Raw genomic sequence first — 25,646 nt, forward strand, 5'->3', positions numbered from 1 at the left:
TCCTTGCTCCCTTGGGTACTGGAGGTGGCACAGACTGTGCTGATCCTTAGGCTACCCGCCCCCTTAAATCTAGCGTGCACACTCAGCAGAAGCCCGAGCCCAGGGAACTGTGGCCCAAGGCCAAGGCTGACTCTGGGCTGTAACTCCTAGCCCCGCCCCCTGCCTGGGCCGCTGGAAAGCCGACTGCAAGCAAATTGTTGGGGGCAGAAATGGCTGTCAGCCGCCAAGGTCTCCACAGGGCTTTGCACTCCTCTTCCTGCCCAGCTTGGAAACGAACTCAGTCGGGAACCGGGGGACGCTTGAAGCCCGAGTACGATGCGGTGGTGATAGGAGCAGGTAAAGTTAAAGAAGGCGGAGCCAGAGCTCAGGGAGGGAAGGCAGGCCTTTGGGGGGCCTCCAGGAAGCCTCCCCCCGCTGTCCCCTCGTCTGTGGGCACAATCTGGCCAGGAGCACAGTGAGCAGGACTGCGATGGAGGTCCCCTGGTCTGGGAGTCAGGAGCCCTTGGTTCTGGTTCCACCTTGGCCCTGCTGTGTGGTATAAAACGGTTCTTGCCTTCTGGATTTAAATCTTTTTGTCTAGAGTGACCAGGGGGACTAAAACTCAGGAGCTTCCCCGTATCTCCTGCGAAATGGGTGAATTCCCTCAGCGAACTCCGTTGAGTTTCCTCAGAAAGCATATGGTACTTAAGGGTTAGGAAGAAAGAACCTGGACTGCAGGCAAAAGAAATCCAGCCGCTCTCAGCCCTGAGTTCTGGTACCCACCTCACGGCTGAGGTCATCCAAAGAGGAAAGAGCTAATTCCTAAAGAGAAGAGGGTGGATTTGGGAGGGGGGTCCCAGACTCCCTGTTGTACATCCACAGATGGTGCTCTCCCCTAATGCCTTCCCTCAGAGGTTACACCTGTTACCCAGGTGGTCTGGCAACATTTTGCTGACTCAGCTCAGAGCATTGACCTGCTGGGTAACCCAGTGAGGCACTGCCTAGTGCCAGGCTGCATTCCACCCCAGGGTCTTCCTTCCACACTCCTGGGGTCTGAAGGCATTTCTTGGTGGCTGGGCTCTATGATGATAGCAGGTTCACATTTTCTGGGCTTCTCACACTGCTGTAAATGCTGGCCTGGTTTGACTTCTTTGTGTGTGTACACACATGAATGTTTATTATACACAGACTTGTGTTAATTATCGATACTAAAATAAAGATGTGTCTCGCACAATTTTAAAAATCACATAGACAGGGCTCTTGATTTAGAGGCCACGTTTCTCAGTTGAAAACACATCAACCCAGCACCCCACACAGTGACTCTGGAAAAGGGCGGCAAGGCCCGAGCTCAGCGAGCTTCATCCATTCAAGGGCCATCAGCTGTTGAGTGGGCGTCCCTCGAGGCCTGGGGATGAGCACATCCTGCAGCAGGAGGGGACCGGTCACTAGACAAGAGAGTCAGCCAGGACTTGGAGGTAGGATTCTGACATTTAGACCTTTGTCCATTGTCACTTGAAGTCTGTTTGTCCGTTCATGGCTGAGCTGGGACCAGTTGGCCAGGAATCCTTTACTAGTTTTCTAAGATTGATAGCTGCCACTAATGAAAAGCCAAATAGCTACCATGTGTGTGCTGGTCCTGCAACCGGCTGAGTTACAGTCGGACAGTACTGGTTCCCCTCACTCAGCACTGCAAGGTTCCGCATTCATATGGAGACTTCATGTTGCATGCACATTACTCTCGGCCTTACATATGAAGGGTTGTTAAATGCCTCTCTTTAGGCCACACCAGATGAAGCTGGGAGCTGAATGCCTTGAGTTTACATGTATATTCAGAGAATGGTGTCTCCAACTGCAGGTTCAAACCAATGACGAGTCCAACAAGTATTATTTTAAACTTCCTTATGAAGCGTTTCTAACATTCTTAAAATAAAACCACATAGATTATCATATATAGGCTTTTCACGGGATGGGTTAATGCCAGGGCAGGGAGCTTTGGTTCTGGGAAAACATTTGTTAGTTAGCCGTATGCCGGGTCATGGGGTAAGGTACATTTATTCTTGTAAATCGTGAGCAAAAGGGCTTGAAAAATCCAGTTTCAGAGACTCCATTAATGGATGAGAAGTTGGCTCAGTGACCTCTAAAATTCTGCATGTCTCCATGTAGGAAATTTAAAATAAAATCAACTCAGCCATGGAGAAATCCATCATGGGGGTCATTGCTGCTCCCCTTCTTGTAGACATTTGTCAGACGAAGATCTGAGAGTTTTGAGCCCACACTGGGTCCGTGTACGTGCTAAGAGATCGCAACCATCTACTGACATCTGAAAGGCTAAGAGTGGCATCTATCGCCAAGGAGAAACATGACCATAGGTCCCAAAGCTGCCTGACCCCCTCTGGGCCCTTTCTCCACCTGTGAATGATTCTCCAGCAACAGCTGAGCCCTCACGTGAGAGCGAGGAGCCAAGCAGGCTGGGGCCTGGGCGCTCAGTGTAGCTCTGATACCACTTACACGGAGAATTACTGGGAGCTCGTGAGAAACCAGGTTCCAGCACACACCGCACCCTGCAGAACAGAGCCCAGCTTGTTACTACTGGTGCACACCCGGAAGCTTTATGTTCTAACCACTTCACTTTTTTAAAATTTTGAACTATTCATTTGTCCTTGTTAGAACACTGAAGGCTGACAGATATCCCTGTGTGGATAAAGCCTTTGGGGGCACAACCGTGCCTGGCACGAGCCATGTGTGACAGCAGGTGTCCCCCTGAATGGCGCTCAGCTGACTGAATAGCACCTCTCCACACATGCCAGCAAATGGCCACCTTCACAGTCCTGTACACCATGATGGTTCCATGCACAGTCACCAGCTAGTTCTAGGGACAGAAAGTCCAGTAACTGTGGACTTCTCCTTGACCTTGAAACAAGGAACAGAGCTTCTTCCAGGACAAGGTCAACAGAACCAGGGGCAGGCTTCCTGACTCCCCCACGGGGTGTCCCACATCCAAGTGTGGGCAGGGGAAAAGATGTGTGGCCGAGAGGTAAGAATGGGGACTCAGTATTTAAAGAACTTGCATTTAGTGACACTTTTCTTTTTTGTCTCGTTGCAGGGCACAATGGGCTGGTGGCTGTGAGTACCCCTTGGTCCCACTGCACTGACCCCTGAGCGTGTGGCTCAGCAGTGAAGGGGAGGGATTTTAAAAGCAAGCAGGACAAAGAAGGAAAGGGCAGTTTGTCTGTGTGTCTAATGTCAGTCCAGGGCCAATTAGAAGGGACATCATGGGCTCTTTTCCTTGTCCTGTCCCCAAGGCAAGGGTCCCCATGCCTGCGGGAAGGTCTAAGGCTTATGAAATGTCACCAGAATAGAGGAGCAGGTTGGAGCAACCCGGGGTTGGAAGGGTCTCTCACACCAAGTTGGAGACATTTTGTGCTCTCCGAGGAAGAGAGTGTTGGAAAGAACTGGAAAAGGATCTGAAAAATAATAATAATAACAAGAGTTTGCTCCAGAGTGGATGCTATGAGCAAATGAAGACAACCCGGGAATCTCAAAGCATATCTGTAGCCAAGCGGGGGAGGGTTCTGCATTTCGTAGGCTTACAGGGTTTCCCTTTGTGCTCACACACAGCAGTGCAGTGGGCTTGCTAGGAACCTGGGCTCATTTCCATGACCTCAGAGAAGCCTTGTTCATTGAAGTCATTCTAGGAAGGAGAAAAGCATGTGTCTCTCTGTGTGCCAGGCCAGCTTCCCAACGCCAGGCTCTGCTCATCTTTGTTCTTGATTGGAGAGATAGATCAGGACACTATGTTCCCTACACCTCTACACAGCAGCTCTGGCAGCCCTCACTGAGCCTCAGTTTCCCATCTGTAAAGTAGGGAGAACCACAGCAACTGTTCCTAGCGTGGCAGGCTAGGAACACCCACATAGCAGTCACCAAGCGAACTTTGCAAAATGTAACCTATGAACGTCACCATATTGCCACATTGATATCAGTGGTGCAAAGACAGATACACACACATATGCAAGTGCACACGCACACACACACACACACACACACTCTCTCTCTCTCTGCAGGCCTCTAGGCCTAGACTAGCTTAACTCAATATATATTTATTAATTTCCCAGTAAGTACTAAAGAAAGATTTGTAGAGACCCTGCATTTCCCCCTGCATAAAGTTTTGCTGTAGCCACAGCACCCCTTTATTGCATTTCCACAGACATCAGGGCACATGCAATAAAGCATATTTTAAACACTTATTAGGGAGCAGCTAAGGTAACCCTCAGCAGCCCTGTGAAGCTGGAACTGTAACCGTTAGCTCTGTCTTTACATGTGACGGAACTGGGGCACAGGGATCAGCAGAAATGAGAATGAGAAACTGAACCTGGAGATTCTGGCCTGGCATTCTCAGCCTCACTATTCTGTCTTTGATGTGCCTGAGAGGAAGACTGGGGCTTGCTCCAGCCCGGAGGAAGGAGAGGGACATCCAGGGCAGGGTAGATAGTGCAATGTACGTCCCCCAGGCACCAGACCTCCCCTAAAGGAAGGGCAGTTGTCTTCAGCTAGAAAGTGGAGGGGCAGATGTAGGCGCACCAGACCTGAGGGAACATCTAGACATGGGGCCCAAAGGGCATAGTGTAGGCCCCGCAGTTAGGCTCCTTGTCAGCACAAGGGGTCAAGAACGAGCTCTCTGTCCTCACAGGCCGCATACCTCCAGAGATTTGGGGTGAACACTGTGGTCTTTGAGAGGCGCCATGTGATTGGGGGTGCAGCTGTCACTGAGGAGATCATTCCAGGTGAGTCCTTGAGAAGTGGGGGGAGAGGCAGGGGTGATCGGGGGTGACTGGTTCTTCTGATTTGGTTCCAGGATTCAAGTTCTCCCGAGCATCCTATCTCCTCAGCCTCCTGAGGCTACAGATTTACACAGACCTGGAACTGAAGGTACAGTTGCCCCTCTTGACCCGGTGGTTGGTCAGTTATTGGGGTGATTTCATCTTCCTGACCTGGGAGGGAAGCACCATACCCCACGCCCCAATGAGCTCCCTCCCTGAAGTCTTTCTTCTCTTCCAGACTGTCTAGTCCACACATCTCCAAGACCCACTTACCAAAACTTAGTTTTGTCTCAGCTGCTCTCTGTTTTAAAAGCTGGGAAATCTCAAATAAGAAACAGGCCTCTTGTAAAACGAGATCTGTTAGCAGATGAGACCATTAGACTGTATGGCAGCACCTGGCTGGTGCCTTGGGCAGGGGCTTTCAGCTCTGTGTTGGCTTCCTCTGCTTCCTGGCATTATACTTGATCTTCACAAAGCCCCTGCATGCAGCTTTGGGCACCTGAGCTTGCAAAGGTGTCTATTATGCCCTCGTTAAACTTTGGCATATCTACCACCATTCTAGACAGCGTGAGCAGAAAATGGCATCACTGCAATCCCCTTTGCACGTTCTTGGTCTCAAAGATAAAAGAAAATAAAAACAGACACAGAAAGAAACTCAGAGACAGTTTATTGGTGTTAGAGGAAGCATGCCCTCAACATGGATGTCAAGGTATCGGGGGAAAGAGCTGGAAGATGGGGGATAGACAGTTATATTTTTAATAATGTGCAAAGCAAAAGGTTACGCCAGTGAGACACCATGTAGGCACACCAGAGAAAGAACTGGGCGCCCATGGCCTTAGCCTGGATTTTTTTTTTCCATTTTTTTATTGAGAAAAGGAGAAAAAAAAAAAAAACAAGTTTCCACCTCCTCCCAGCCTCCCATTTCCCTCCCCCTCCTCCCACCCCTCTCCCCCTCCTCCCACCCTTCTCCCCCTCCTCCCACCCTTCTCCCCCTCCCCCCACTCCTCTCCCCATCCCTCTCCAGTCCAAAGAGCAGTCAGGGTTCCTTGCCCTGTGGTAAGTCCTAGGTCCTCCCCTCTCCATCCATTTCTAGGAAGGTGAACATCCAAACTGGCTAGGCTCCCACAAAGCCAGCACATTACGTAGGTTCAAAACCCCGTGCCATTGTCCTTGGCTTCTCATCAGCCCTCATTGTTCGCCATGCTCAGAGAGTCCAGTTTTATCCCATGCTTTTTCAGTCACAGTCCAGCTGGCCTTGGTGAGCTCCCAATAGATCAGCTCCGCTGTCTCAGTGGGTGGGTGCACCCCTCGTGGTCCCGACTTCTTTGCTCATGTTCTCCCTCCATCTGCTCCTCATTGGGACCTTGGGAGCTCAGTCCAGTGCTCCAGTATGGGTCTCTGTCTCTATCTCCATCCATCACCAGATGAAGGTTCTATGATGATATGCAAAATATTCGTCAGTATTGCTATAGGATAGGGTCCTGACCCTATCCTGGATTTTTTTTTAAAGATTTATTTATTTATTTATTATGTATACAACATTCCTTCCATGTATGTTTGTATGCCAGAAGAGGGCACCAGATCTCATTATAGATGGTTGTGAGCCACCATGTGGTTGCTGGGAATTGAACTCAGGACCTCTGGAAGAGCAATCAGTGCTCTTAACCTCTGAGCCATCTCTCCAGCCCCCTTAGCCTGGATTTTTATTGAAAGAGTATTAGGTTGTTCTTGTCTCAGGATGGCATGGAGCCTTAGATGCTCTACCTTCTAAGGCCTAGCCAAAAGGGAATATTTAACCTTAATGTCATTTGGCTTAGACTTCCAGTCTGCTAAGAGTTGCTCTGGGTGGCCTAGAACTTGGAATGGACCTAAAACAGGGAGATTAACTTTTACCTTCGCTTTACCTTTGACTTGTGTGATCAGGGAGGAGTAGTGTTTTTACCATGAGTTTCTCATGAGTTTTAATTTTGTTGGCGTTGGGCCAGGAGGGACTGCTTGTATTTACTGTCACCAGTTTACCCTTTAGCTCTGTGGCCAGGTGAAAGCCCTAGCCGCGGCTCATCTTTAACCCCGCCGTTAGTGACAGACAGCTGAGGACCTCCTCTTGCTGGGAGGCCAGTGCTGGGTTATTTTTAATCTGGCCGTGAAAGGCTAGAGTGTGAAAACGAGTTATAGCCAGCTTGGAGATTTTCCATGGCACGATCTGATATCCATTTGCTGTTTAATCTTCTGACCCCTCCCCCAGCATCCCCCACATCCCAGCAACAGGCCCACAGTGAAGTCCTGAGACCTTTGGGAGTACCTCTTGGGGGTGTAGCAGAATAGTCTTCTTAAGGGGGTAGTTGTTTGTCCCCTTTCATTACGTTTTGTTGTCCTTGCCTTTGGCGTGCCCCTATTTAGTTGGAAAGCAGGGCTTGCTCTTTAACGTGTGTGGCGTGGCAATCTTGGCTAAAAGAGGTTCCCCTCCCTCACCTGGTTCAGATTTTGATGGAGGGGGTTACTGACCACCACCCTGACATTTGTCTCAGAGGCCTGGGGCCTCTTCCAGCTTCTGAACTGGTTAGAAGGGATCCTGGAAGCCCTTTTTCTGCCCCTTGTTCTCTTCTGGTCTCCTGACCTTTGTCCCCTGGCATGCCTGCCCCTGCCCCCCTCCTCCTTCTGGCAGGCACAGCCTCCTGATCTCAACCATCTCCTTTCTGAGGCTGACTTAGCTCCAGTGTGCTGGCTGGGCTGTCTCCCACTTTGAAAGAAAGAACCTTGGAGCCTCCCGTAGTGTACAAGTCCTATGCCAGGGGAAGAAGACAACACAATACCACTGTTTACAAAGCTCTTTGCTCTACTAGAACCGGGTACAGGAGTCTGGGAACTAGGTGCTAACAGAAGCCCAAATGAAAAAAATAATTATTTGAGAGAAAAACAGAATGGAGGAGACATAGTATCAGAAATGCATAGAAACCTAACCAAAGCCTGGGATTAGGTTCAGGGTCTCCAGCCCACATCATACTATAGCCAGAGGGAAATTGTACTGTAGCAGATTTGGGGTGGGGGCAGAGGCAGCCTTGGGCTTCCCTCCCATCCCTGGAGGATCCTATAGGTCTCTCCCGTCCACATCCTTCCACTCATGCTTCACTGGGGAAATCTGCCTACAGCAAGGCCCTCAAACCTAGCCGTCGATAGGAATGACCTAGGTGCTGGCGGGGAAGTGGAGCAAACCAAGGTTCTTACTCAGAAGCTGGTTTTTAATGCTGTGGGACCCAGGAGCAGCCTTTTACAGCATCCTCCAGTCTGTGAGACACGGCTGGTCCTTCCCAGTCCCTCTCCACCTGGGATGGCTGAGATGCTGAGATGCAGGGTAGGCAGGGAAGGGGAGGTTTAGGTTTTGTCCCCTACGACTAACAACATTCCCTGAACAAACTCCTGGACATCCCAGAGGTGGTTTAGCATTATCTCTCTCTTCCTTCTTCCTTCTCATAACTGGCCAGTCAGGAATGACAGAGGTACCATTTAGAAGCCCTAGAATCAGTTGGAATATATATATATATATATATATATATATATATATATATATATATATATATTCATTCATGTTCAATTAGTTACACTTGAAATAACACAGTTTTCCTCGAGCTGTTTATCGACTGATTTGTTCAATGTTCCTCTGGTGCCTGCTTTGTGCCGAGCCCAGAACGAGGCTGCGGGGAGATACAGTGAGGAGAGAGGTACACAGGAGGGGAACTTTAAGTAGAGATGATGAGTGACAGAAAGAAAATGGAAGACAATGTGATAGGAAGCAAAGTCCCACCCTCCCCTGGTGACCAGGAACTCCTTGAAAGGACGACAGGTGAGCTGATGTTCAAACAAGGCTTCACTAGTCACGTGGACTTCTGATCTGAGAGAGCTCTGGTTAGAAAATGCACAAGTAGGCAGGCCAGGGCAAGTCTGAGCAGAGAACAGGCCCTGTGGCTGGAGCAGCCCAGTACACAGGGGATGCAGGGGCCGGGGCCCGGGCAGCTCACGCCAGGACTGCGTTTCATCCAGGCAGAAGAGTTTAGTCAGGAAGCAGAACGTGGTATTTATAGTTTATAGAAAATTAGTCCCCTGGCCACGTGGAGATGGCATGGAGGTTCATAGGCACTGGAGGCAGCTTCTCCGTGGACCACAAGATGGCACTCTGTGATGAGGGCACAGGGCTGGAGAGGAGTGGACAGCTTCTGCAGACGGCTGACGAGATTTAGCAATATAAGAGTTGTCAGTGGTAAGGAAAAGGGAGGAGCTGAGTGTTCCTCACAGTTAAACGGTCCTTCAGGTTGAGAGGAACCAAGGCAGGGGTTAGAAGGCTAGCTCAGCTCTTCAGAGCACTTCCTGCTCCTAGAGAGATCCTGGCTTCAACCCCCAGCACACGACTGTTCACCACCATCTGTAACTCCAGTTTCAGAACACTTGATGCCCTCTTCTGATCTCCACAGGGCCCCTGGCTCACAAGGTGCGACACACACACAATACTGGTATAAGCAAAATTAAATTTTAAAAAGAGGGTTCAAGGAAGAAGTCACTCCAACCTGTGATAAAGATTTCTCAACTTTAATGCTTTAAAAAAGCCCAGATAAGGTATTCTTTTGCTTTCTTGCTTTTATCCTCTGAGGCACTATCTTGTCAGCAACATCCTGGCACTAGAACAATTAGTGTGCCAAGCCATATGAGGGGCACAACAGTGACAAAACAGGCGGTGTACCCACCCCAAAGTATTTGTGTTCCGCTCAGAGAGACGGGGACAAATGTATGTGTAATTAACTACGTGACGGCAAAATCAGGTTAAGGGGACAGAGAGCCTGCCAGTGTGGTCAGGGCCAGGGTGGGATTTGTTGATAGGCAGTATCTGAGTAGAGTCAAACTGGGGGACTAGGCACGGGTCAGGGCAAAGAAGTGCCCAGAAAGCGGCCACAGTCAGCCCCGCTGATGGTGACACACGGTGTCTGTAGTTGCCCTGCTCGGCCACAGTCAGCCCCGCTGATGGTGACACTCAGTGTCTGTAGTTGGCCTGGCTCAGCCACAGTCAGTCCTGTAGTTGCATGGCTCCTTTGGAGAAGTAGATGTGCTCTTAGAAAGCTCTGTGTGCTGGTGAAATATCCGTAAATCAAGTCCGGATTTAAATGCATCAAGGGAACTTCCACTTAAAGTGACCTCGTAGCAAATTAGACTGCCGTGTAAATTTTTTAAATTATGTGTATTTATCCACCTTGTACATATGGATTTTCACACAACTGTTGCTTTATTGTTTAGTTTTAAAGTTTACTTATTTATTTCTGAAGTGACGGGAGACAGTTATAGATGAGGGTCCCAGTTCCTGGGAATCGTAGCTATGTGGTTTTAAAATACAGATCTGCCTTCTAAAGTGGCATGGGACAAATTATTTACCTCCTCTGAACTTCCACTGTTGTGTGTGGAGAGGTAACAGCGTCTCTAGAGTTGAAGCATAGTAGTGACTTTACGTCTGAGTAATGTATGTGCATGGGTGGGGTGGTATGATGTGTTCCAGTATGGGGTGCAGGTGAAGGGTGCACAGCTTCATTGGTCTATCAGTGAGTGTCTGGGCAAAAGGGTTACTTATGATGTCTTCTAAAAATATAGGAACCAGGTCTGTACAACTTGGGATGAATCACAAGCATCCCTAACGGATCACACAAATGGGGTTGGAGAAAGGGCAGGAGCAGAAACATGCATCCCTATAAAGTCTGCGCTTTTTGTGTTCTGCAGAAGCATGGGCTAAAGCTTCACTTCCGAAATCCGTACTCCTTCACCCCCATGCTGGAAGAGGGTACACTGAGCAAGGCACCTAGGTCCCTGCTGCTGGGCACAGACATGGCTGGAAACCAGAAGCAAATCTCTCAGTTCTCACAGAAGGATGCCCAGGTAAGGAAGGCGAGCAGGAACGACATCCTCCCTCAGCAACCCAGAGTAGGCTCTTGGGAGGAAGTGGATGCCAAGGCTGTGGGGGCTGAACAGAGTGGTGGACAATGGTGGGCAGTGGGACTCAGAGCTGGCGTGGACTCCTCTGGAGCTGCTGAGCAGGTGGTCTCTGCATGCTGCGTGTCATACAGGAATCCCAGGAATGCCTCCTCCCTCTGCTTTCACTCAGAACCCCACGTGTTACCCATCCGAAAGCCCATGAAAGCCCACAAGAAGAACTTAGGACAAGAAAGTGTTCTTTCACTTTGACATCAATCCATGACAGCCAAAGCAGGGAAGTGTCTGTGGTGGTGTGCAGATCTGCCTCCCAACACACACCAGATGGAGAATGCGAGCCGCTTCCTGCAGACCCAGCTCAGGGACACGTCTGTTGACTTTGTCCAGATGAGTCAGCTGGTGACGCAATGGGCCTGGTATGGAGGGTTCTGCAGCTGAGGGAATGTTCTAGAATGGCCATTCTCGTAACAGCCCGGGTGCCAGCTGCAGGTGTGGCATCGAATCCTATCTCAGGGGAGGCATGTTTTATGAAGGAAACCTAGATTCGTGCCGTCAATGCACTTGCCTTCTGATGTGCTAACCTAGCATGGAACAAAGCCCAGACAGTCACAGGCACGCAGCCCTTGCCCCTTTTCCCAGAGCATCCTAAGCCTGGCTGTGTTAGCTGCTGCTCTTGAGGCTGTGACAGAATACAGACCAGAAGCAGCTTCAAGAAAGGAGGATTTATTTGGCTTGTTTGAGAGGGAATGGTTTGTAATGGCGGGAGCAGCTCACGGCCGTGGCTGCGGGAGTATGAGGTGCTGGTTGTTTCTGTTGGGGAAAGCTCAGTGGAAGCAGAGCCAGCCCTGTAGCAAGCCCCACATCCTGCACAACAGTCCCAAGTCCTCGCCCGAGCAGTGCCACCCCATCCCCACACCTGAGCCTAGGAGGGATGGAGATCATAGCAGCTGGCTGACTGGAACTGCCCTCCCGTCACCAGGAACATCTGATGCAAAGGGATGAGGACCCATCTCTACTCTTGCCCAAATCCTGCTGGTATCAGACACACTGTGGACATCAGCGCTAAGGTCAGGGCCCACTGCCTGTGTGCATCCCTGCTAGTGACCACACAGTGGGAGACCTAGGACATTTCCCAAGGAACCTGAAGACCTCACCTTATGGTTTTGTGCTTCAAAGTGGCCATTTTGTGAGCCTTGCCTAGGGAAAATCTTATTGTTTGGTTATGATTTTTAAGAAGTTCTTTACTACAGAACTTTATGTAATACCACAATTTCCTGGGTTTATCCATATGTCTAGCCGAGCCCAGATTCCTACTCCTGGGCTAAGAACCCATAAGAAGCTCTGGTGGTGGCAACTTCCATGCCTGTTCCAGTTACCAGCCCATGACAGGAAGGCAGAGTCCGGAACGTGGCTGTGAACAGCCCTGCTGGGGGCTGCTGAGTAATAGGATATGGGCTTCTGTGGCTGTGTGGGATGAGGCCACGTGTCAGACTGAGAGAAGAAAGAAGTGGTCAGCATGCCGGGAGAACATCTGCCTTCCACCCGTCACAAAGGACATGGAGCTTCTAGATGGTGTTCTCACAGGGCCTGTACCCGCACCCTCAGACACTTGACAGTTTAGGTGGTTGGTGTTGGCCCACACTGGCCCTTGGCCCTGGTGGCTGTTCTAATGCACAGGATGCTCTGCCCTTTATGTGTGGCATATATACCTGGAAAAAAAAAGCCAAGCAGAGCCGAGCTGAGCCACAGCTAGGGATGTGGCCCGAGGAGCCATCGGGGCTCCACTGTGGGGTATGGCAGTCATATGAAAGTGTGGCCCGAAAGACCAGGCATGGGACAGTATCCTGTGGGATCCTAGATTGTGAATTGCTTACCTGAAGCTCTGTTGCAGGCCTTTCCCAGGTACGAGGAGTTCATGAAACGCTTGGTGCTGGCCATTGACCCCCTGCTGGATGCAATCCCAGTGGACACAGCAGCCTTCCAGCACAGCTCCCTGCTACAGAGACTCAGGGCACTGTCCACCCTGAGGCCCCTGCTGAAGGCAGGTAAGTCCAAAATATAGGAACCAGGGTGTGGAAAGTGGCCTTCATGGGAACAAGCCCACTTTCTGAAGGCCTGGAAGCTTGAAGCTCCAGGACAGCCACCAGTGTGAATGTTACAGTTCCGAGGAGAAAAGTATTCTGTCAGGAGCCAAGGAATATTACAAGGTCATACCGCACAACAAACCTCACATAAGAAATTTATTGGGAGAAATACAAGAAGGTGGCTGTCTCTGCTCAGGTGAGAAGTAGTGAAGATTTACGGGGAGGCAGGCTTTATATAGGGTTTCTTTGTGGGTGGAGTTCCTGGAATTGGTGGGATTTTGTGGCCTGTCCTTGGGGCAAGCTCAGAAACTGGTGGGATTTTGTAGCCTGATCTTGGGCTTTTTTTTCTGTAGGCCAGAGCTTGGCCGCCTGAGTTTTGAGTGACTACAGGTGTAGTCAGCTAATAGACCACGGACCACAGAGGCTGTCAGAGACTCCCGCCAAAATTTCAAATTCCCCCATCCTAAAAACAGGGCCCAAGACAAAGGGTTGTATTCGCCTAGAAGAGTGACCCCAAGGCACCAAAAGAGAACATGAAGGAAGAAATTCCAGAGTACACAGTACTTTGTGTTGCTCTGATGAAACGCCATGACCAAGTGACTTAGGAAGGAAGCATTTACTTTAGCTTAAGGTTTCAGAGGGTTAGAGTCCATAATGGCAAAGACAGCATGGCAGCCGGAGCAGGAAGCTGGCGGATCACATCCTGTAGAACATGCAGATCCTAAGCCCCGCCCCTAGTGACGTACTTTCTCCAGTAAGGCTCCACCTCATAAAGGTCCCATAACCTCCCGTAATAGTGCCAACTGGGAACAAGTGTTCAAGTGTTCAAATACGTGCGCCTAGAGGGGGAAATATCGTATTCAAACCTCTTCGTGGGAACACCAGTACCAGGGTGCACGTTGGCACTGGTCCCTCTGGGACTCTCTGAGGAATGTACTTTATAGGAGGTATGTCAGTCCCCCACCGGTCAGGGGTTCCCTCTTGAGGCAGTGACCTCTGGGCCATGCATCTGTGGATGAACTGACAGACGAGCCCCGAGAAGGAAAGGCGCGTCTCACAGAGGCCTTCGCTTAATGCTGTAGGAATTCCCATGTGTGCTGCAGATCAAAGCAGGAAGTTCATTGCCACAGCCACAGCTAGAACATGATGTAAGAGCCCAGAGAATTTGAAGGGTTGCCTCCAAATGAGAAAGAATACTAAATTTAGAGCAAACATAATGAAAGGTCTGCGTCCAATTAGGGAGGTCTGCCGTGGGTCTGTGATAGAAGCTTGATCAAGGAGGCTTGCTGTTCTTCTCTGCCACCCTTTGGGCACACAGACAAATCCCCATATCCTAGGAAAATAAGGAATCAGTTAGCTATGGTCACAAGAAAAAAAAGAAACCCCACAAAACTCCTTTGGCTTCTAAACGTCAACATTTATTTCCCAAGGGTCTTTGTAGTTCAGCTGATCCCAGCTGGCTCAGTTGGGCTGGTCTGTTCTCATGCGTACGTCTGTGGCTGAGGGCAGCCAACGGTACCAGCTGTGTCTCTCATCCTGTGTGCGGACGCAGCACGCTATGCTGGGCATGTACTTCCTTCACAGATGGGGATGCACAGGGGGCAAATCTGTGACACACTTGTAAATTTTCCATTGGCTGGCGAGCCCACGGGTAAACCCTGAGTACAGAGTAGCCAGCCAGCCACGCTGGGTGGTTACCACTGATTTCATACAGCAGAGTCTGGATATGGAAGGAGCGAATGGACTTTGTCATCGACACCAAAACTAGGCTCCTTTTCAGACTGCCAGTCCTAGGAACTTCATGCACTAACCATTCATATGATAACTATTAAGCAACTACTTTTGCAAGCCGCCAAGATAATGCAAAGGGGCCACAATGGCCAGAATGTTGTCCTGCTGCTAAAACGTAAGTGGTGCCCATGAAATTACAGGTCTTTCCTATTCAGGCTCAGAGCTAAGATAGTTAAAAGGGGCCCAAAGCCTTGTAAAGGGTGAAATGCACACACTGCCCTTGAATGTCACGCTGTCTCCAAGTTTCTGCCTCTCCCTGTTCTTTTTTTCCAGGTAATGGGAAAGTCTCCTCAAGGCCTGTGTCATTTGATCTTTATACTTCTCTTTCAGGGCGCACCCTGGGAGCCCAGCTCCCCCAGTACTACCAGGTCCTCACAGCCCCCATTTCCAAGGTGAGTGTAGCCAGATGATGGCCCAGGGACCTCTCCTGCCTCCCAGGCCCTTGAGCCTTTGTGGCTTTGCTCTCCAGGTGCTGGACCTCTGGTTTGAGTCTGAGCCTCTAAAGGCTACGCTGGCAACAGATGCTGTGATTGGAGCCATGACAAGTCCCCACACTCCAGGGAGTGGGTGAGTAGGGACCAAGGCGATGGGCAGCGGGGAGGGGGAGCTGCTAGAGGGGAACATACTTCCTAATGAGAGGAAGCTCACAGATCACCATTCTCTAAGCTCAGCTAGTGTATCAGGCGAGAAGTTCGGCATATCATGCGTGTTGAATGGACTCTCAAAATCACATCTGAAAACTGGAGGTCAAAGAGGTGTCCTGCCCAAAGTCACAAAGCTAGTAGAGGCAGAGCTGGCTTCTAGAACATGCTGTCTGAACCCCAGAATTCCTTCTTAGCTACTCTTCTCCATGCAGCTCCAAGAAAAGCCTCTTCCTGCTCTCAGTACCTCTGTCCCCCTCTTGCTCTGCCTCTCTCCCTCCTCCTCCCCCTTCTTCTCCTCTCCTCTCTCTCCCTCCTCCTCTCTCCCTCCTCCTCCCCCTTCTTCTCCTCTCCTCTCTCTCCCTCCTCCTCTCTCCCTCCTCCTCCCCCTTCTTCTCTCCTTTCTCTCCCTCCTCCTCTCTCTCCTCCTCCCGTCCATGCCTCTCCTTTGCTGCATACTCATCCAGCTCCTCCCAGGGATGAGAAGCTGGCCTGCTCTGTGAGCAGATGTGCTTAGAGCCCAATTGGCAGTCAGACACGTTGAGGGCAGTGGTTGTGGTTTGAACTCCTAAGACGCAGCTGGAGTTGTCAGTGAGACTTATCTCCCCAGGATGAAGGCACCCCCCCCCCTACACACACACACACACACACACACACACACACAGGAAGTGACTTTTCAACAGAGGTCAAGCCAATCCTGCTGGCAGCATTTACTGCACTCCGCCAAGCTCTTGACTCACCAACCAGCCAGTGTGGATCAGGGGCCTCCCAGCCTCTTCTCTCGGGTCTTAGGAAGCTGAGCCACTGGCCAGCTTGAGAAACGTGCTTTTGAGAATCCATTGCTTCACTTAACTGATGAGCACCTGCCTAGGCTGGGTGATGGAGACACAGTAGTCAAGGAACCAGAAATCCTCCCAGAAGAGAGACCCAGAGGCAGCAGAGACCATGAATTGTGGAGTGTGTTCCGATATGGGTCAGCAGGGAAAACTGCCCTGCGGTAAAAAAAGACATGAAGCAGGAACTGGCTGGAAAAAGATGGAAGAGGTTCCAGGTGGTGGCCTAGGAGGGGCAGAGGCTGGAGTGGTATGGACAAGTGCACCATTCCTGCCACCAAAGGGACTTGACCTAGGAGGGGTGTGCAGTGTGAGGGAGCCTGGTAGGACCAGGCTGACACCAGGATGGAGCCATGGACACCTTTCCCCTCAGCAACACTGCAGCAAAGGCTGTGAAAGGAAGATTGACAGGAGCATCTGACTCTGGGACCGGGGCACAAGGGGGGGGCCTCCAGGGAAGCAAGTGCTGGGGAGCGCTAGTGACCCTGGTCTACCTGTGTCTGGAGGAGAGGGGCAGTTAGTCATGGCATCCCAGCACTCAGTCGACACATGGGCAAGGATGACACCAGGGGTTCTGCCGGAACCTGAAAGTGTCCTTCACTTGACTGGGATGCCAAAAAGGAGCAGCTCAGAGAATGGTGAAGGTGCTAGGTGTAACATGCATGCCAGACATGTGCCCACGAAGATGCCCACAGGAGGTAGGCACAGGCAGGTGCCTGGAGTGATGATCGCAGCACATGGAGCCTGGAGTCCTGTCACATACATGCACAGGGAGAGGGTGGCATGAGATAGCAGGGCACCGAGCTCAGGGAAGGGGCACCACAGGTCCAGTACAGAAAAGGGTCATTGGCATCTGAATCTGAGACAGGCTCCCGCCTCAGCCCCGTGCTCTGCCCTCAGGTATGTGCTGCTGCATCATGTGATGGGTAGCCTGGAGGGGACGCAGGGCGCCTGGGGCTATGTCCAGGGTGGCATGGGTGCCCTCTCCGATGCCATTGCAAGTTCTGCTACTGCGCATGGAGCAAGTATCTTCACGGAAAAGGTGTGGATCCCATTCCCCAGCCCTCAATATTGGCCTGGCTGCGGCCTAGAGCAGTCTCAGGTTTAGAGAGATCCCGGAACTACTAATGATCTGAGCTCTACACCTCTGAGGGCCGGTGGCAGCCGACAGTTGTCAGTTGGCTCTAGGCCTAGTATTCTGGCAAACCCTTCAAGTGCACCAATCATGAAACCATGCGTGAGCTGTGCTCCACGGTGGGTGGGTTGCATCATTGTTCCCCGGGAAACCCCTCTGGTTTTGGGCATGGGTTTGTGGTGAGAAGATCGGGTGCCTACGAGCTGCACCCCCCACTTCTCAACCTGGGCTTCCTTCTGGGGGCTTTGGGGTCTCTGGCTGGGACTCCAGACTGTGGCTAAGGTGCAGGTGAACAGTGAAGGCCATGTTCAAGGAATCGTACTGCAGGATGGCCAGGAGGTCAGGAGCAGAGTCGTCTTATCCTGCGCGTCGCCACAGATCACCTTCTTGGAGCTGACGCCACAGGTGAGGTGGGTCAGGGTAGAGGAATCTGCGGGTAGGGAGCCCAGATTACATCAGGGTGGGAGACACGAGGACTAAGCCTCCTCCTCTGAGAAAGTCGGCAGCTTACAGACAGTAGAGAAGCCTCAGAGCGAGAAGACCTAGACCGCACAGCCTGCAGCAGGGCGGGCTAGTGCCAGAGCCCAGGTCTGGCCTTATCATTCCTAAGACTTGTCTATTACCTAGACTTGGATTTCCCCCTCTCGCTGTCTCTGATTCTACCATCTGCAAGTGATCTATTGTATTATCAGTGCTGGGAATGGAGGTTTGGGAGTTTTTGTTTTGTTTTGTTTTTAGCACCGCCGTAAAACTTCTGGGCAGGTATGACCTTAGCTCATAGACAGAGAAATTGGTTGATCTTGACTGAGTTGCTGCTGCTGCTTGCCTGTCACCTGCAGTGGCTGTGGCTCTGCCGGTCTTGACTGAACTCAGTTCTGTGACTGGGAAAAACTGGCTGGCTGTGGTTGGTTCAGATTCTGTAACCCCTGGCACAGGAGCACCAGCATGTTCTCCGGACTGGCAGAGGGCGACAGCAGGCAAGCTCCAGATTGTTTGATCTGGATCCGTCTTATTCATTGACACTGGCTAAATCTCCCAGCCTGTCTAGGGGGTCGTGTGTGAGTGGGGCAGAGGTGGGGGGTAGTGTGGAGAAACGTGGAAAAGGGGCTTGCACCCAGGAAAGGCTCGGGGCGTCGGAACATTGTAATTGGTCATACCTTCCCTGTCCCCGAAAGATAAGGTGTATGTGAGCGCGCAGTCTCACCCATGTGTGGTCCTGCCCTTGGGGACAAAGCATGACTGTCTCTGAATGTTTCCACTCACAGAAGTCTCAGTGCATATTGTTAAGGCAATTCTGCAGCAGCAGAATAAGATGCATAGAGATGTCTATCCTTGTCCCAAGCAGGGCGTGGTGAGATCTGCTCCCAGTCAGGACAGTGAGCCAAGTGTAGGAAGACATGCTTAGCCTGGTGGGGGGAGAAACAGGAGGACTGGGCGGGGGGGTGATGAGCAGAGGAAGATATGCTTAGCCTGGTGGGGGGAGAAACAGGAGGACTAGAGGGGTGATGAGCACAGGAAGACATGCTTAGCCTGCTGCAGGGGTGGGAGAAACAGGGGAACTGGGGGGGGGGGTGATGAGCACAGGAAGACATGCTTAGCCTGGTGGGGGGAGAAACAGAGGGACTGGGGTGGTGACATACTTAGCCTGGTGCGGGGGTGGGCAGAAACAGAGGGACTGGGGTGTGATGGGGGGACTCCAGGAAGTTCTCACAGCAGGTGGTTTGGGGCTGAGTTCTGAAGGAAGAAGAGGATCTCTTCAGGCAGAGGTTGAAGAACTGACAGTCCGGGTAGCTTCTCTGGGCCTTGGCTCCCCCAGGCCTTTCATAGAGCTCTCTCCTTCCAGGAGTGGCTTCCCAAGGCCTTTGTGAAGAGGATCTCCCAGCTGGACACACAGTCTCCGGTTACCAAGATCAACGGTAAGAGATGGCTGATTGCATCTGCCTTTGACAGCATCTGCGTGGGAATCTCTAAGTCAGGAAAACCCAGCCACACTGTCCTCTCCCTGCCCTGACCCCCAGCTTATCATCTTTGACTTCTGGCCCATTACCTGGACAAGCAGGTTGTCACTATAGAGGGAGGACCCTGCAAGGCTGGGGACCTAACCTGACCTTTTGACTCCTCAGTGGCTGTGGACAGGTTGCCAAACTTCCGTGCGGCCCCCAATGTCCCCAGGGACCAGATACAGCCACATCATCAGTGTTCCATCCACCTGAACTGTGAAGACACCCTGCTCCTCCACCAGGCCTTTGAAGATGCCAAGGGTGGCCTGCCTTCCCAAAGGTAGGTGAGACATGGCCGTTATGCCCCTGTGTATTCTGAGGTAGGGGTTTTGGCCTCTTCTCCCTTGCACTAAACCTTCAATGCCCCAAGATCAATCTGTCAAAGTCTCTCCATATTCTAAGAACACAAAGTGTATCTCAGACAAGAAATCTGGACATCGGAATGAAGAGCAGGGCATTTGGGAGAGTCCCAGGTTAGTGGAGGACAGCCCCAAGGAGAACACCCGAACTGAGAAGAGGAGGAACTACTGGGCGAGAGAAGGGAGTTCTTAGGTGCAGTGAAGATTCGGCAGAAGACATGCTCCCTTAGCCACTAATACATGTCTGAAGAGCCCCTTCACCCACGCGCCTAAGAGCACCCCACCCCAGCTGTGTCTCCATCCTTTAGAGCAGATGGTTAGCAGGCCTCTGTGGGGCCTACTCCCTTCATCCTCTATATTGGTCAACAGACATGTTCTGGGATCCTACTCTGTGCCAGGCTCCACACGGGCAGGTTGTGGGGCCCGAGATGGAAAGCAGACACAAGTTTATGATAAGCCTGGTACGTGAGGACTCTCAGCATGGCAGCTGGAGAGATGGCTCAGAGGTTAAGAGCATTGACAGCTCTTTCAGAGGTTCTGAGTTCAATTCCCAGCAGCCACATGGTGGCTCACAACCACCTGTAATGAGATCTGGTGCCCCCTTCTGGCCTGCAGGGACACATGCAGATAGAACACTGTCTATAGACTAAATTTAAAAAGAAAAGATGAAAGAGAGATGCTAGGCTGCCCTGAGGCACCTACTCTTTGTCGGATATGAAAGAGATACCCACGCACGAGATCTCTGCCTCTGTGCTGGCCTCTGCTGGCTACAAAAACAGCCAACATCATGCACGGACAACAAGCACTAAGGGGAAAGAGGTGGGGGGGGGTCTGCTTTTTAAAGAAGGCCCCTCTGATGCTGTGACACTTGACCTACCTTGCTTCCTCCAACTTGCTGCTCATGTGAGCATCTGAGGAAGAACAACTAGAGAGACGAGCAAGTGCAAAAGCCCCAGAGCAGGGATGTGCTTCTGCACTGGGAACAGAGAGATAAGGCCATAGTGGAGGTGCAGGGCCACAGCGGCTGGCCAGGCACTCTCGGCTCAAGGAAAGCCTTCCCACCAAAGTGCACAAAAAGAGAGGAAGCCTGTTGCACTCGGTTCCTGGATGTAGACTGAGAGCAACAGGACGGGGACCGTGACCTGGGTGGACCCAGCAGAGTGATGGGCAGAGTCCAAGTACTGGGCGTGCTTTAAGGGTAAAGTGGACAAAGTGGGTGAGGTTTGCTGTTGGACAGGAAGTGGTGTGTGAGAGAGGAACCACTGGACAACCATGAGACAGGAAGAGGCTTCTGGGAGGCTTGAGAGGATGTTAGACAGCGACCAGAGAGGCTGGCAGATACCTGAGGTGAGATGTGCAGCTGAAGGATGCCAGCCTGAGAAAGGGCATCTCCCTTGAAAGATGCCGTGCGGTCTGGGCATGGTTCCATCACCTCCAAGCCCATGGTTTCCAAAACTGCGGCGCTCAGGTCCCTTCTGTAAAATGGCAGAGCCTGTGTTTAACTTTCTCACATTCCCCTGCAGCTCATCCGTCATCTCTAGAGGACTTGAAAATGCCTGTGTGGGTGCTGGGTAAATGGCCGCCATGCAATGTTGTTTAGGGAATGATGCCAAGGGGAAATCCAGTGCGTTCCATGAGACACAGTCTTCACTTTCTCTGTAGTATTTATCTGTGGTTGGAGAATGCACAGAGCACCAAAGCTATCTAGAGATCTGAGGGACTTATGCTTCAGGTAGAAAAGGTGATAGGCTGGACAGGGGCACCGTACTGTGATGGTTCGTTAGGTCTAGATGCTCTGCTTTGGCCTATTCCAGATAAGGTTCCTGGGCCATGAGGGGAGGGACAAGCTTGGCTGGACCCTGGCCACCTGAGCATCTGCTGAGTTGGGCCTGACTCCTCCATGGTGCTCACTATCTAGACCCTGGTTAGTATTTGAGTTGGGGAGCCCAGATTAGAACACAGGTCTATGGGGAAGAAGACAAAACCCGACCACACCTCTGAGCCAGGTGAGAAAAAAACACAGCCCTGGAATCTGGGACTGTGGTTCTAGAGGAACATCACAGAGGTGGTCTGGACTGTGCTAACCACCATGGTAATCAGCCCAGGTCAGTGGTCTCTGACGGCCTTCATTTTATCTCGTGCCACATCAGAGTGACCCTGAGCTCTTCTCAGTCCTGACCTTCTCTGCTCCCGCCGTATCGCAGGCCTATGATTGAACTCTGCATCCCTTCATCACTGGACCCCACCCTGGCTCCGCCCGGCTGCCACGTGGTCTCCCTCTTTACTCAATACACACCCTACACCTTGGCAGGAAGCAAGACCTGGGATGAGCAGGAGAAAAACACCTATGCAGACAAAGGTAAGGAATGCAACACAGGTTGCTCTGCAGGGCGATAGCTGTCTGTGGGATCCAATGGGCCCCCCCCCCACACACACACAACCTCATCCAGGCTAAATTCTGCAGGTGCTGTCCCAAGGGAAAACATGTGCCCAAGGTGACCTTATATCGACATGGTGAATGTTGCTGTGATCAGGCACTAGGTTAAGAAAGTCAAAAAGGATGTGGTCCCAGGCCAGAGAGATGACTAGGCAGGTCAAGGACATGGACAACCCTAATTAACCAGAGCCTGGTAATCTACCATTCAGTGGAGGGAGAAAACCAACACCCAAAAGTTAGTTGTTATCTGACCACCACGCACGCACGCACGCACGCACGCACACACGCACACACACACACGTATTATTGAGCGTAGCATTTTTTAGAAAGCAGAAGACTCTGCTCCTACCCTCCGGTTGCTCGGAGGCCAGTGTGGGAGACTAACTAGGGGACAGGTCACCATGGCCCATTGTGCTTTGTGAACTCAAAGGAGGAAGCTAGGAGTCAGAATGTGGAAGGCACTCAAGGGAAGAAACATCGAACTGGGTTTTCAGTGTTCGACGATTGGGGGTTGGTCCAAGTGTAAAGAATGTTCCGAGCAAAAGAAAACAGCTTGGGCAAAGCAACGAGAAGAAAAATTCTTCACATATTCAGGTGGTGGCAGTAGCCTCATGCTTGGGTCAGGGAAAGAAATTAGAGCGCGAGGCTCTACTGGCCATGGGCCTCTTTGATAAAGCATTTGCTTATGGACCATTTTTCAATGTGTTTGTTTTTTACTTGCTGGTATATAATTTGCATAGGATAAAATAAACCCATGACTCATATAATTTAATAGATTTTAGTAAACTCATGAGTCAACCTTATTGTCCTCTCTTCTTCCCAATGCTTTCCCTGGGCACCACAGTGTTTGACTGCATTGAGGCCTATGCCCCCGGCTTCAAGAGTTCTGTGTTGGCCAGAGATATCCTCACCCCACCGGATCTAGAGAGAATCTTTGGGCTTCCTGGAGGGGTGAGTGGACCTCCTTCTTTTCAACTTCCTACCTGCCTTCCTAACTGGCTCCTTTGGGCTTTACCTGGACTTCATTAGGAAGTCCTAGAGCCCATGGCTGAGTGGGGACAGGAGACACAGACACACAGATGCCATTCGAGGTCACCAGGCCTGTAGCACTTCTACCTCAACTTCCCCATCAACCTCATCTAAAGAGAGCTCCCTGCCTCCCTAAGGAAACAGGTTCTTGTAGTGAGCTTTACTTACCAGATAAAGGAGACAGGAGGCCAGAAGCTAGGAGCCTCTGATGAGCCAAAGAGTTCTGTGAGGATCAGGGAGCCCCGTGAGGAATCAGGAAGTCCCATGAGGCAGGGAGCCCATGAGGAGTCTGGAGTTCCATGAGGAGGCAGCTCCAACCCCACAGCCACAGCAACAGCTAAGCCTGAGAAAGCTAGAGTGAGCTGAGTGGTGTGTGATACACATCAGTGGGAAACCCAGTATGGATGCCATCATGTTAGTTCTGTTACATTGATTATGTACCAAGATGATCAGATTTGCGGCCTACTAGACAAATAAAATACACGGTTGACATAAATGTCACCAGTTTGCCTCTTACGTTTTAAATGTGGCTCCTAGCAAATCTAAAACTGCACGAATGGCTTTGGTCATGCTCGGTTTCTGTTTTGACGGCACTGGTCCAGACAGAAGGCAAAATGCCAGGCAGTGGGAGGGAGAGGGACTTCACAGGCTGTGTGGCTGATCAACGTGAGGCAGGGATGGGGGAGAACTGTTGGTGACAGTCTGCTCCGGAGGGTGGACATGACTTGGGGGTTGAACCAGAAGCCAAGGACGGGAGGGTAGTGTGTGATCATGAAGGCAGGATGACTTGAGAGGGGCAGGGTTGGGGAGGAAGTGGTTCACATGGGGACCAGATGAGGAGACAGCAAGAACAGCCCGTGGTGACATTTAGCAGATGGATACCCACTGCCTTTCTAGAACAGTCTGGCCCAAGGGAGCAGAACCAGGTCCCACTGTGCTACATCTGCTGTGGACAGTGATGCCCATGGAACAGGTGTAGGGGTGGGGCACTCAGGGCCAGGTGGAGATGGTGGCTATCCGAAAACCCATGCCTCATCAGGAGCCTGTGCCAACAGAGCAAGTCCATCTTCCCAACAGACTCAGGGGATCATGGTCTATAGCAAACCCTCAGAATGTCCCCCTACACTCTATAGAGGCCCCTACTTTTCTCTCTTCCCAATAAAGCACCATAGGAACTTCATCCATAGACCAGGACAAGCCCCTCCCCTCTCTCACCCTCAGTTAGGAACCCAGGGAAATATCCAGAAGCAGGAGGAACTGGGTTGGAGAATAGAGCCAGCCAGGATGGCAAAGCCCATAGCACCACTATGCTAACAACTGTAGCCCTGCCTCCACAGAACATATTTCATGGCGCCATGTCCCTGGACCAGCTCTACTTTGCCCGTCCAGTGCCCCAACACTCTGGCTACAGATGTCCTGTTCAGGGCCTGTACCTCTGTGGAAGTGGGGCCCACCCTGGTGAGTGACCTACTTCCTGCGTGGACTACAAGGGCTTATGGGGCGAGGGCAGTAGGTAGTAAGCTGGCAGAGGAGGGGATGTGGGAAGCAGGGTAAGCACACAACAGTATCTCTGCTAGGCTGCCACAACCCTCAGCTTTTGGTCCGCCCCTCCTCCCTAGGTGTAGGGACACGCTCTGATGGAGGGTAGAGGCAACTCCTCCAGGGGTTGTGGGAGACTCACATTCCTTAATTCCTCACCCATATTTGAGACCAGGAAGGATCGGTAATGTGTCTTTACTTAGAAATTCTTTGCTGTGCCAACTCCAAGCCTACCTGACTTCACTGTAACTGTCATCTCCTGGTGACACCCTCTCTGAGCTGTGGCCAAGGCCTCCCACGAAGAGCTGTGTCCTCTGTCTGACCCCCTACCCCACCCCCATTCCTACATTTAAGCTTTCCCTGCTACACTGCTAAGTGCCCCCCTGTAGTCTGGCAGACTGAGGAACAGGAGGCCAATGTGACCACAGCCTGCCCTTCCCCAGCTGTGTGTGGCGGCGGCTGCAGGGAGCCCAGACAGTGTGGTGGTTGTTCTAGTTGTGGCTGCTCTCTGAGCCCCGCCCTGTCCCTTTCTGGTGGGTTTCTGAAAGGGGCTTTGGTTCCAGGAGGAGGCGTCATGGGAGCAGCTGGACGGAATGCGGCCCACGTGGTCTTTAGGGACCTCAAGGGCCTGTGATGCTGGACCAGCTCTGACCGGGGGAGAAAAGTTTGCCCTGCACTGTTGAGCCGCCTATCAGGCCACCTGCCCAAGATGCTGCTCAGAAGGATGCCACGGGAGGCAATTGTGTTAACAAGGCGCCATCGTCTGAATGGGGGCCCGAGTCACATTGAGCACAGTTTCTCCTGACTGAGTGTGTCTTATTAAAAACAATGTTTTGTACAGAGACTGTATTGTTTTTCTGTATGACTACAGGTGGGAGGAACTTGGTATACCATTTGGACACAGTCCACTTAAGAAATGGAAGAACTTGGTCCAACTGTCCCCTTGTCAATGAGATTCCCCCAAACTGATTGGAGGGCTGGCCTGCCAAGGCCCAGTCAACAACTGTCATATTCTTGTCACTATGAGAACAAATT

General features: G+C 51.4%; 1 protein-coding gene across 2 annotated transcripts; it reads left to right on the top strand.

The window, feature by feature from the left end:
• Positions 1–25,442, top strand: Pyroxd2 (pyridine nucleotide-disulphide oxidoreductase domain 2). Of its 2 annotated transcripts, none has more exons than XM_041661759.1 (16): positions 1–336; positions 3,083–3,102; positions 4,670–4,763; positions 4,835–4,908; positions 10,554–10,709; positions 12,655–12,808; positions 14,969–15,030; positions 15,108–15,205; positions 17,013–17,154; positions 17,518–17,652; positions 19,091–19,163; positions 19,371–19,527; positions 21,811–21,965; positions 22,888–22,994; positions 24,410–24,530; positions 25,175–25,442. In XM_041661759.1, the coding sequence occupies exons 1-16, from the start codon at positions 210–212 to the stop codon at positions 25,243–25,245; spliced, it is 1,746 nt and encodes a 581-aa protein (XP_041517693.1). In that variant the 5' UTR covers positions 1–209; the 3' UTR covers positions 25,246–25,442. The 2 variants fall into 2 exon arrangements, with proteins under 2 accessions (XP_041517693.1, XP_041517694.1); XM_041661760.1 differs by having other exon boundaries at positions 17,575–17,652.
• The last annotated feature ends 204 nt before the right edge of the window (positions 25,443–25,646 follow it).

Source organism: Microtus oregoni, unplaced genomic scaffold (assembly GCF_018167655.1).
Source record: "Microtus oregoni isolate MIOR12 unplaced genomic scaffold, Mior012 000012F_ref0000307, whole genome shotgun sequence".
NCBI lineage: Eukaryota > Metazoa > Chordata > Mammalia > Rodentia > Cricetidae > Microtus > Microtus oregoni.

Coding starts and splice junctions, on each gene's coding strand:
- Pyroxd2 (XM_041661759.1), top strand. CDS start 210: ATGGCTGTCAGCCGCCAAGGTCTCCACAGGGCTTTGCACTCCTCTTCC. Junction 15,031..15,107: donor TCACAGCCCCCATTTCCAAG/GTGAGTGTAGCC, acceptor TTTGCTCTCCAG/GTGCTGGACCTCTGGTTTGA. Junction 15,206..17,012: donor CCCCACACTCCAGGGAGTGG/GTGAGTAGGGAC, acceptor CTCTGCCCTCAG/GTATGTGCTGCTGCATCATG.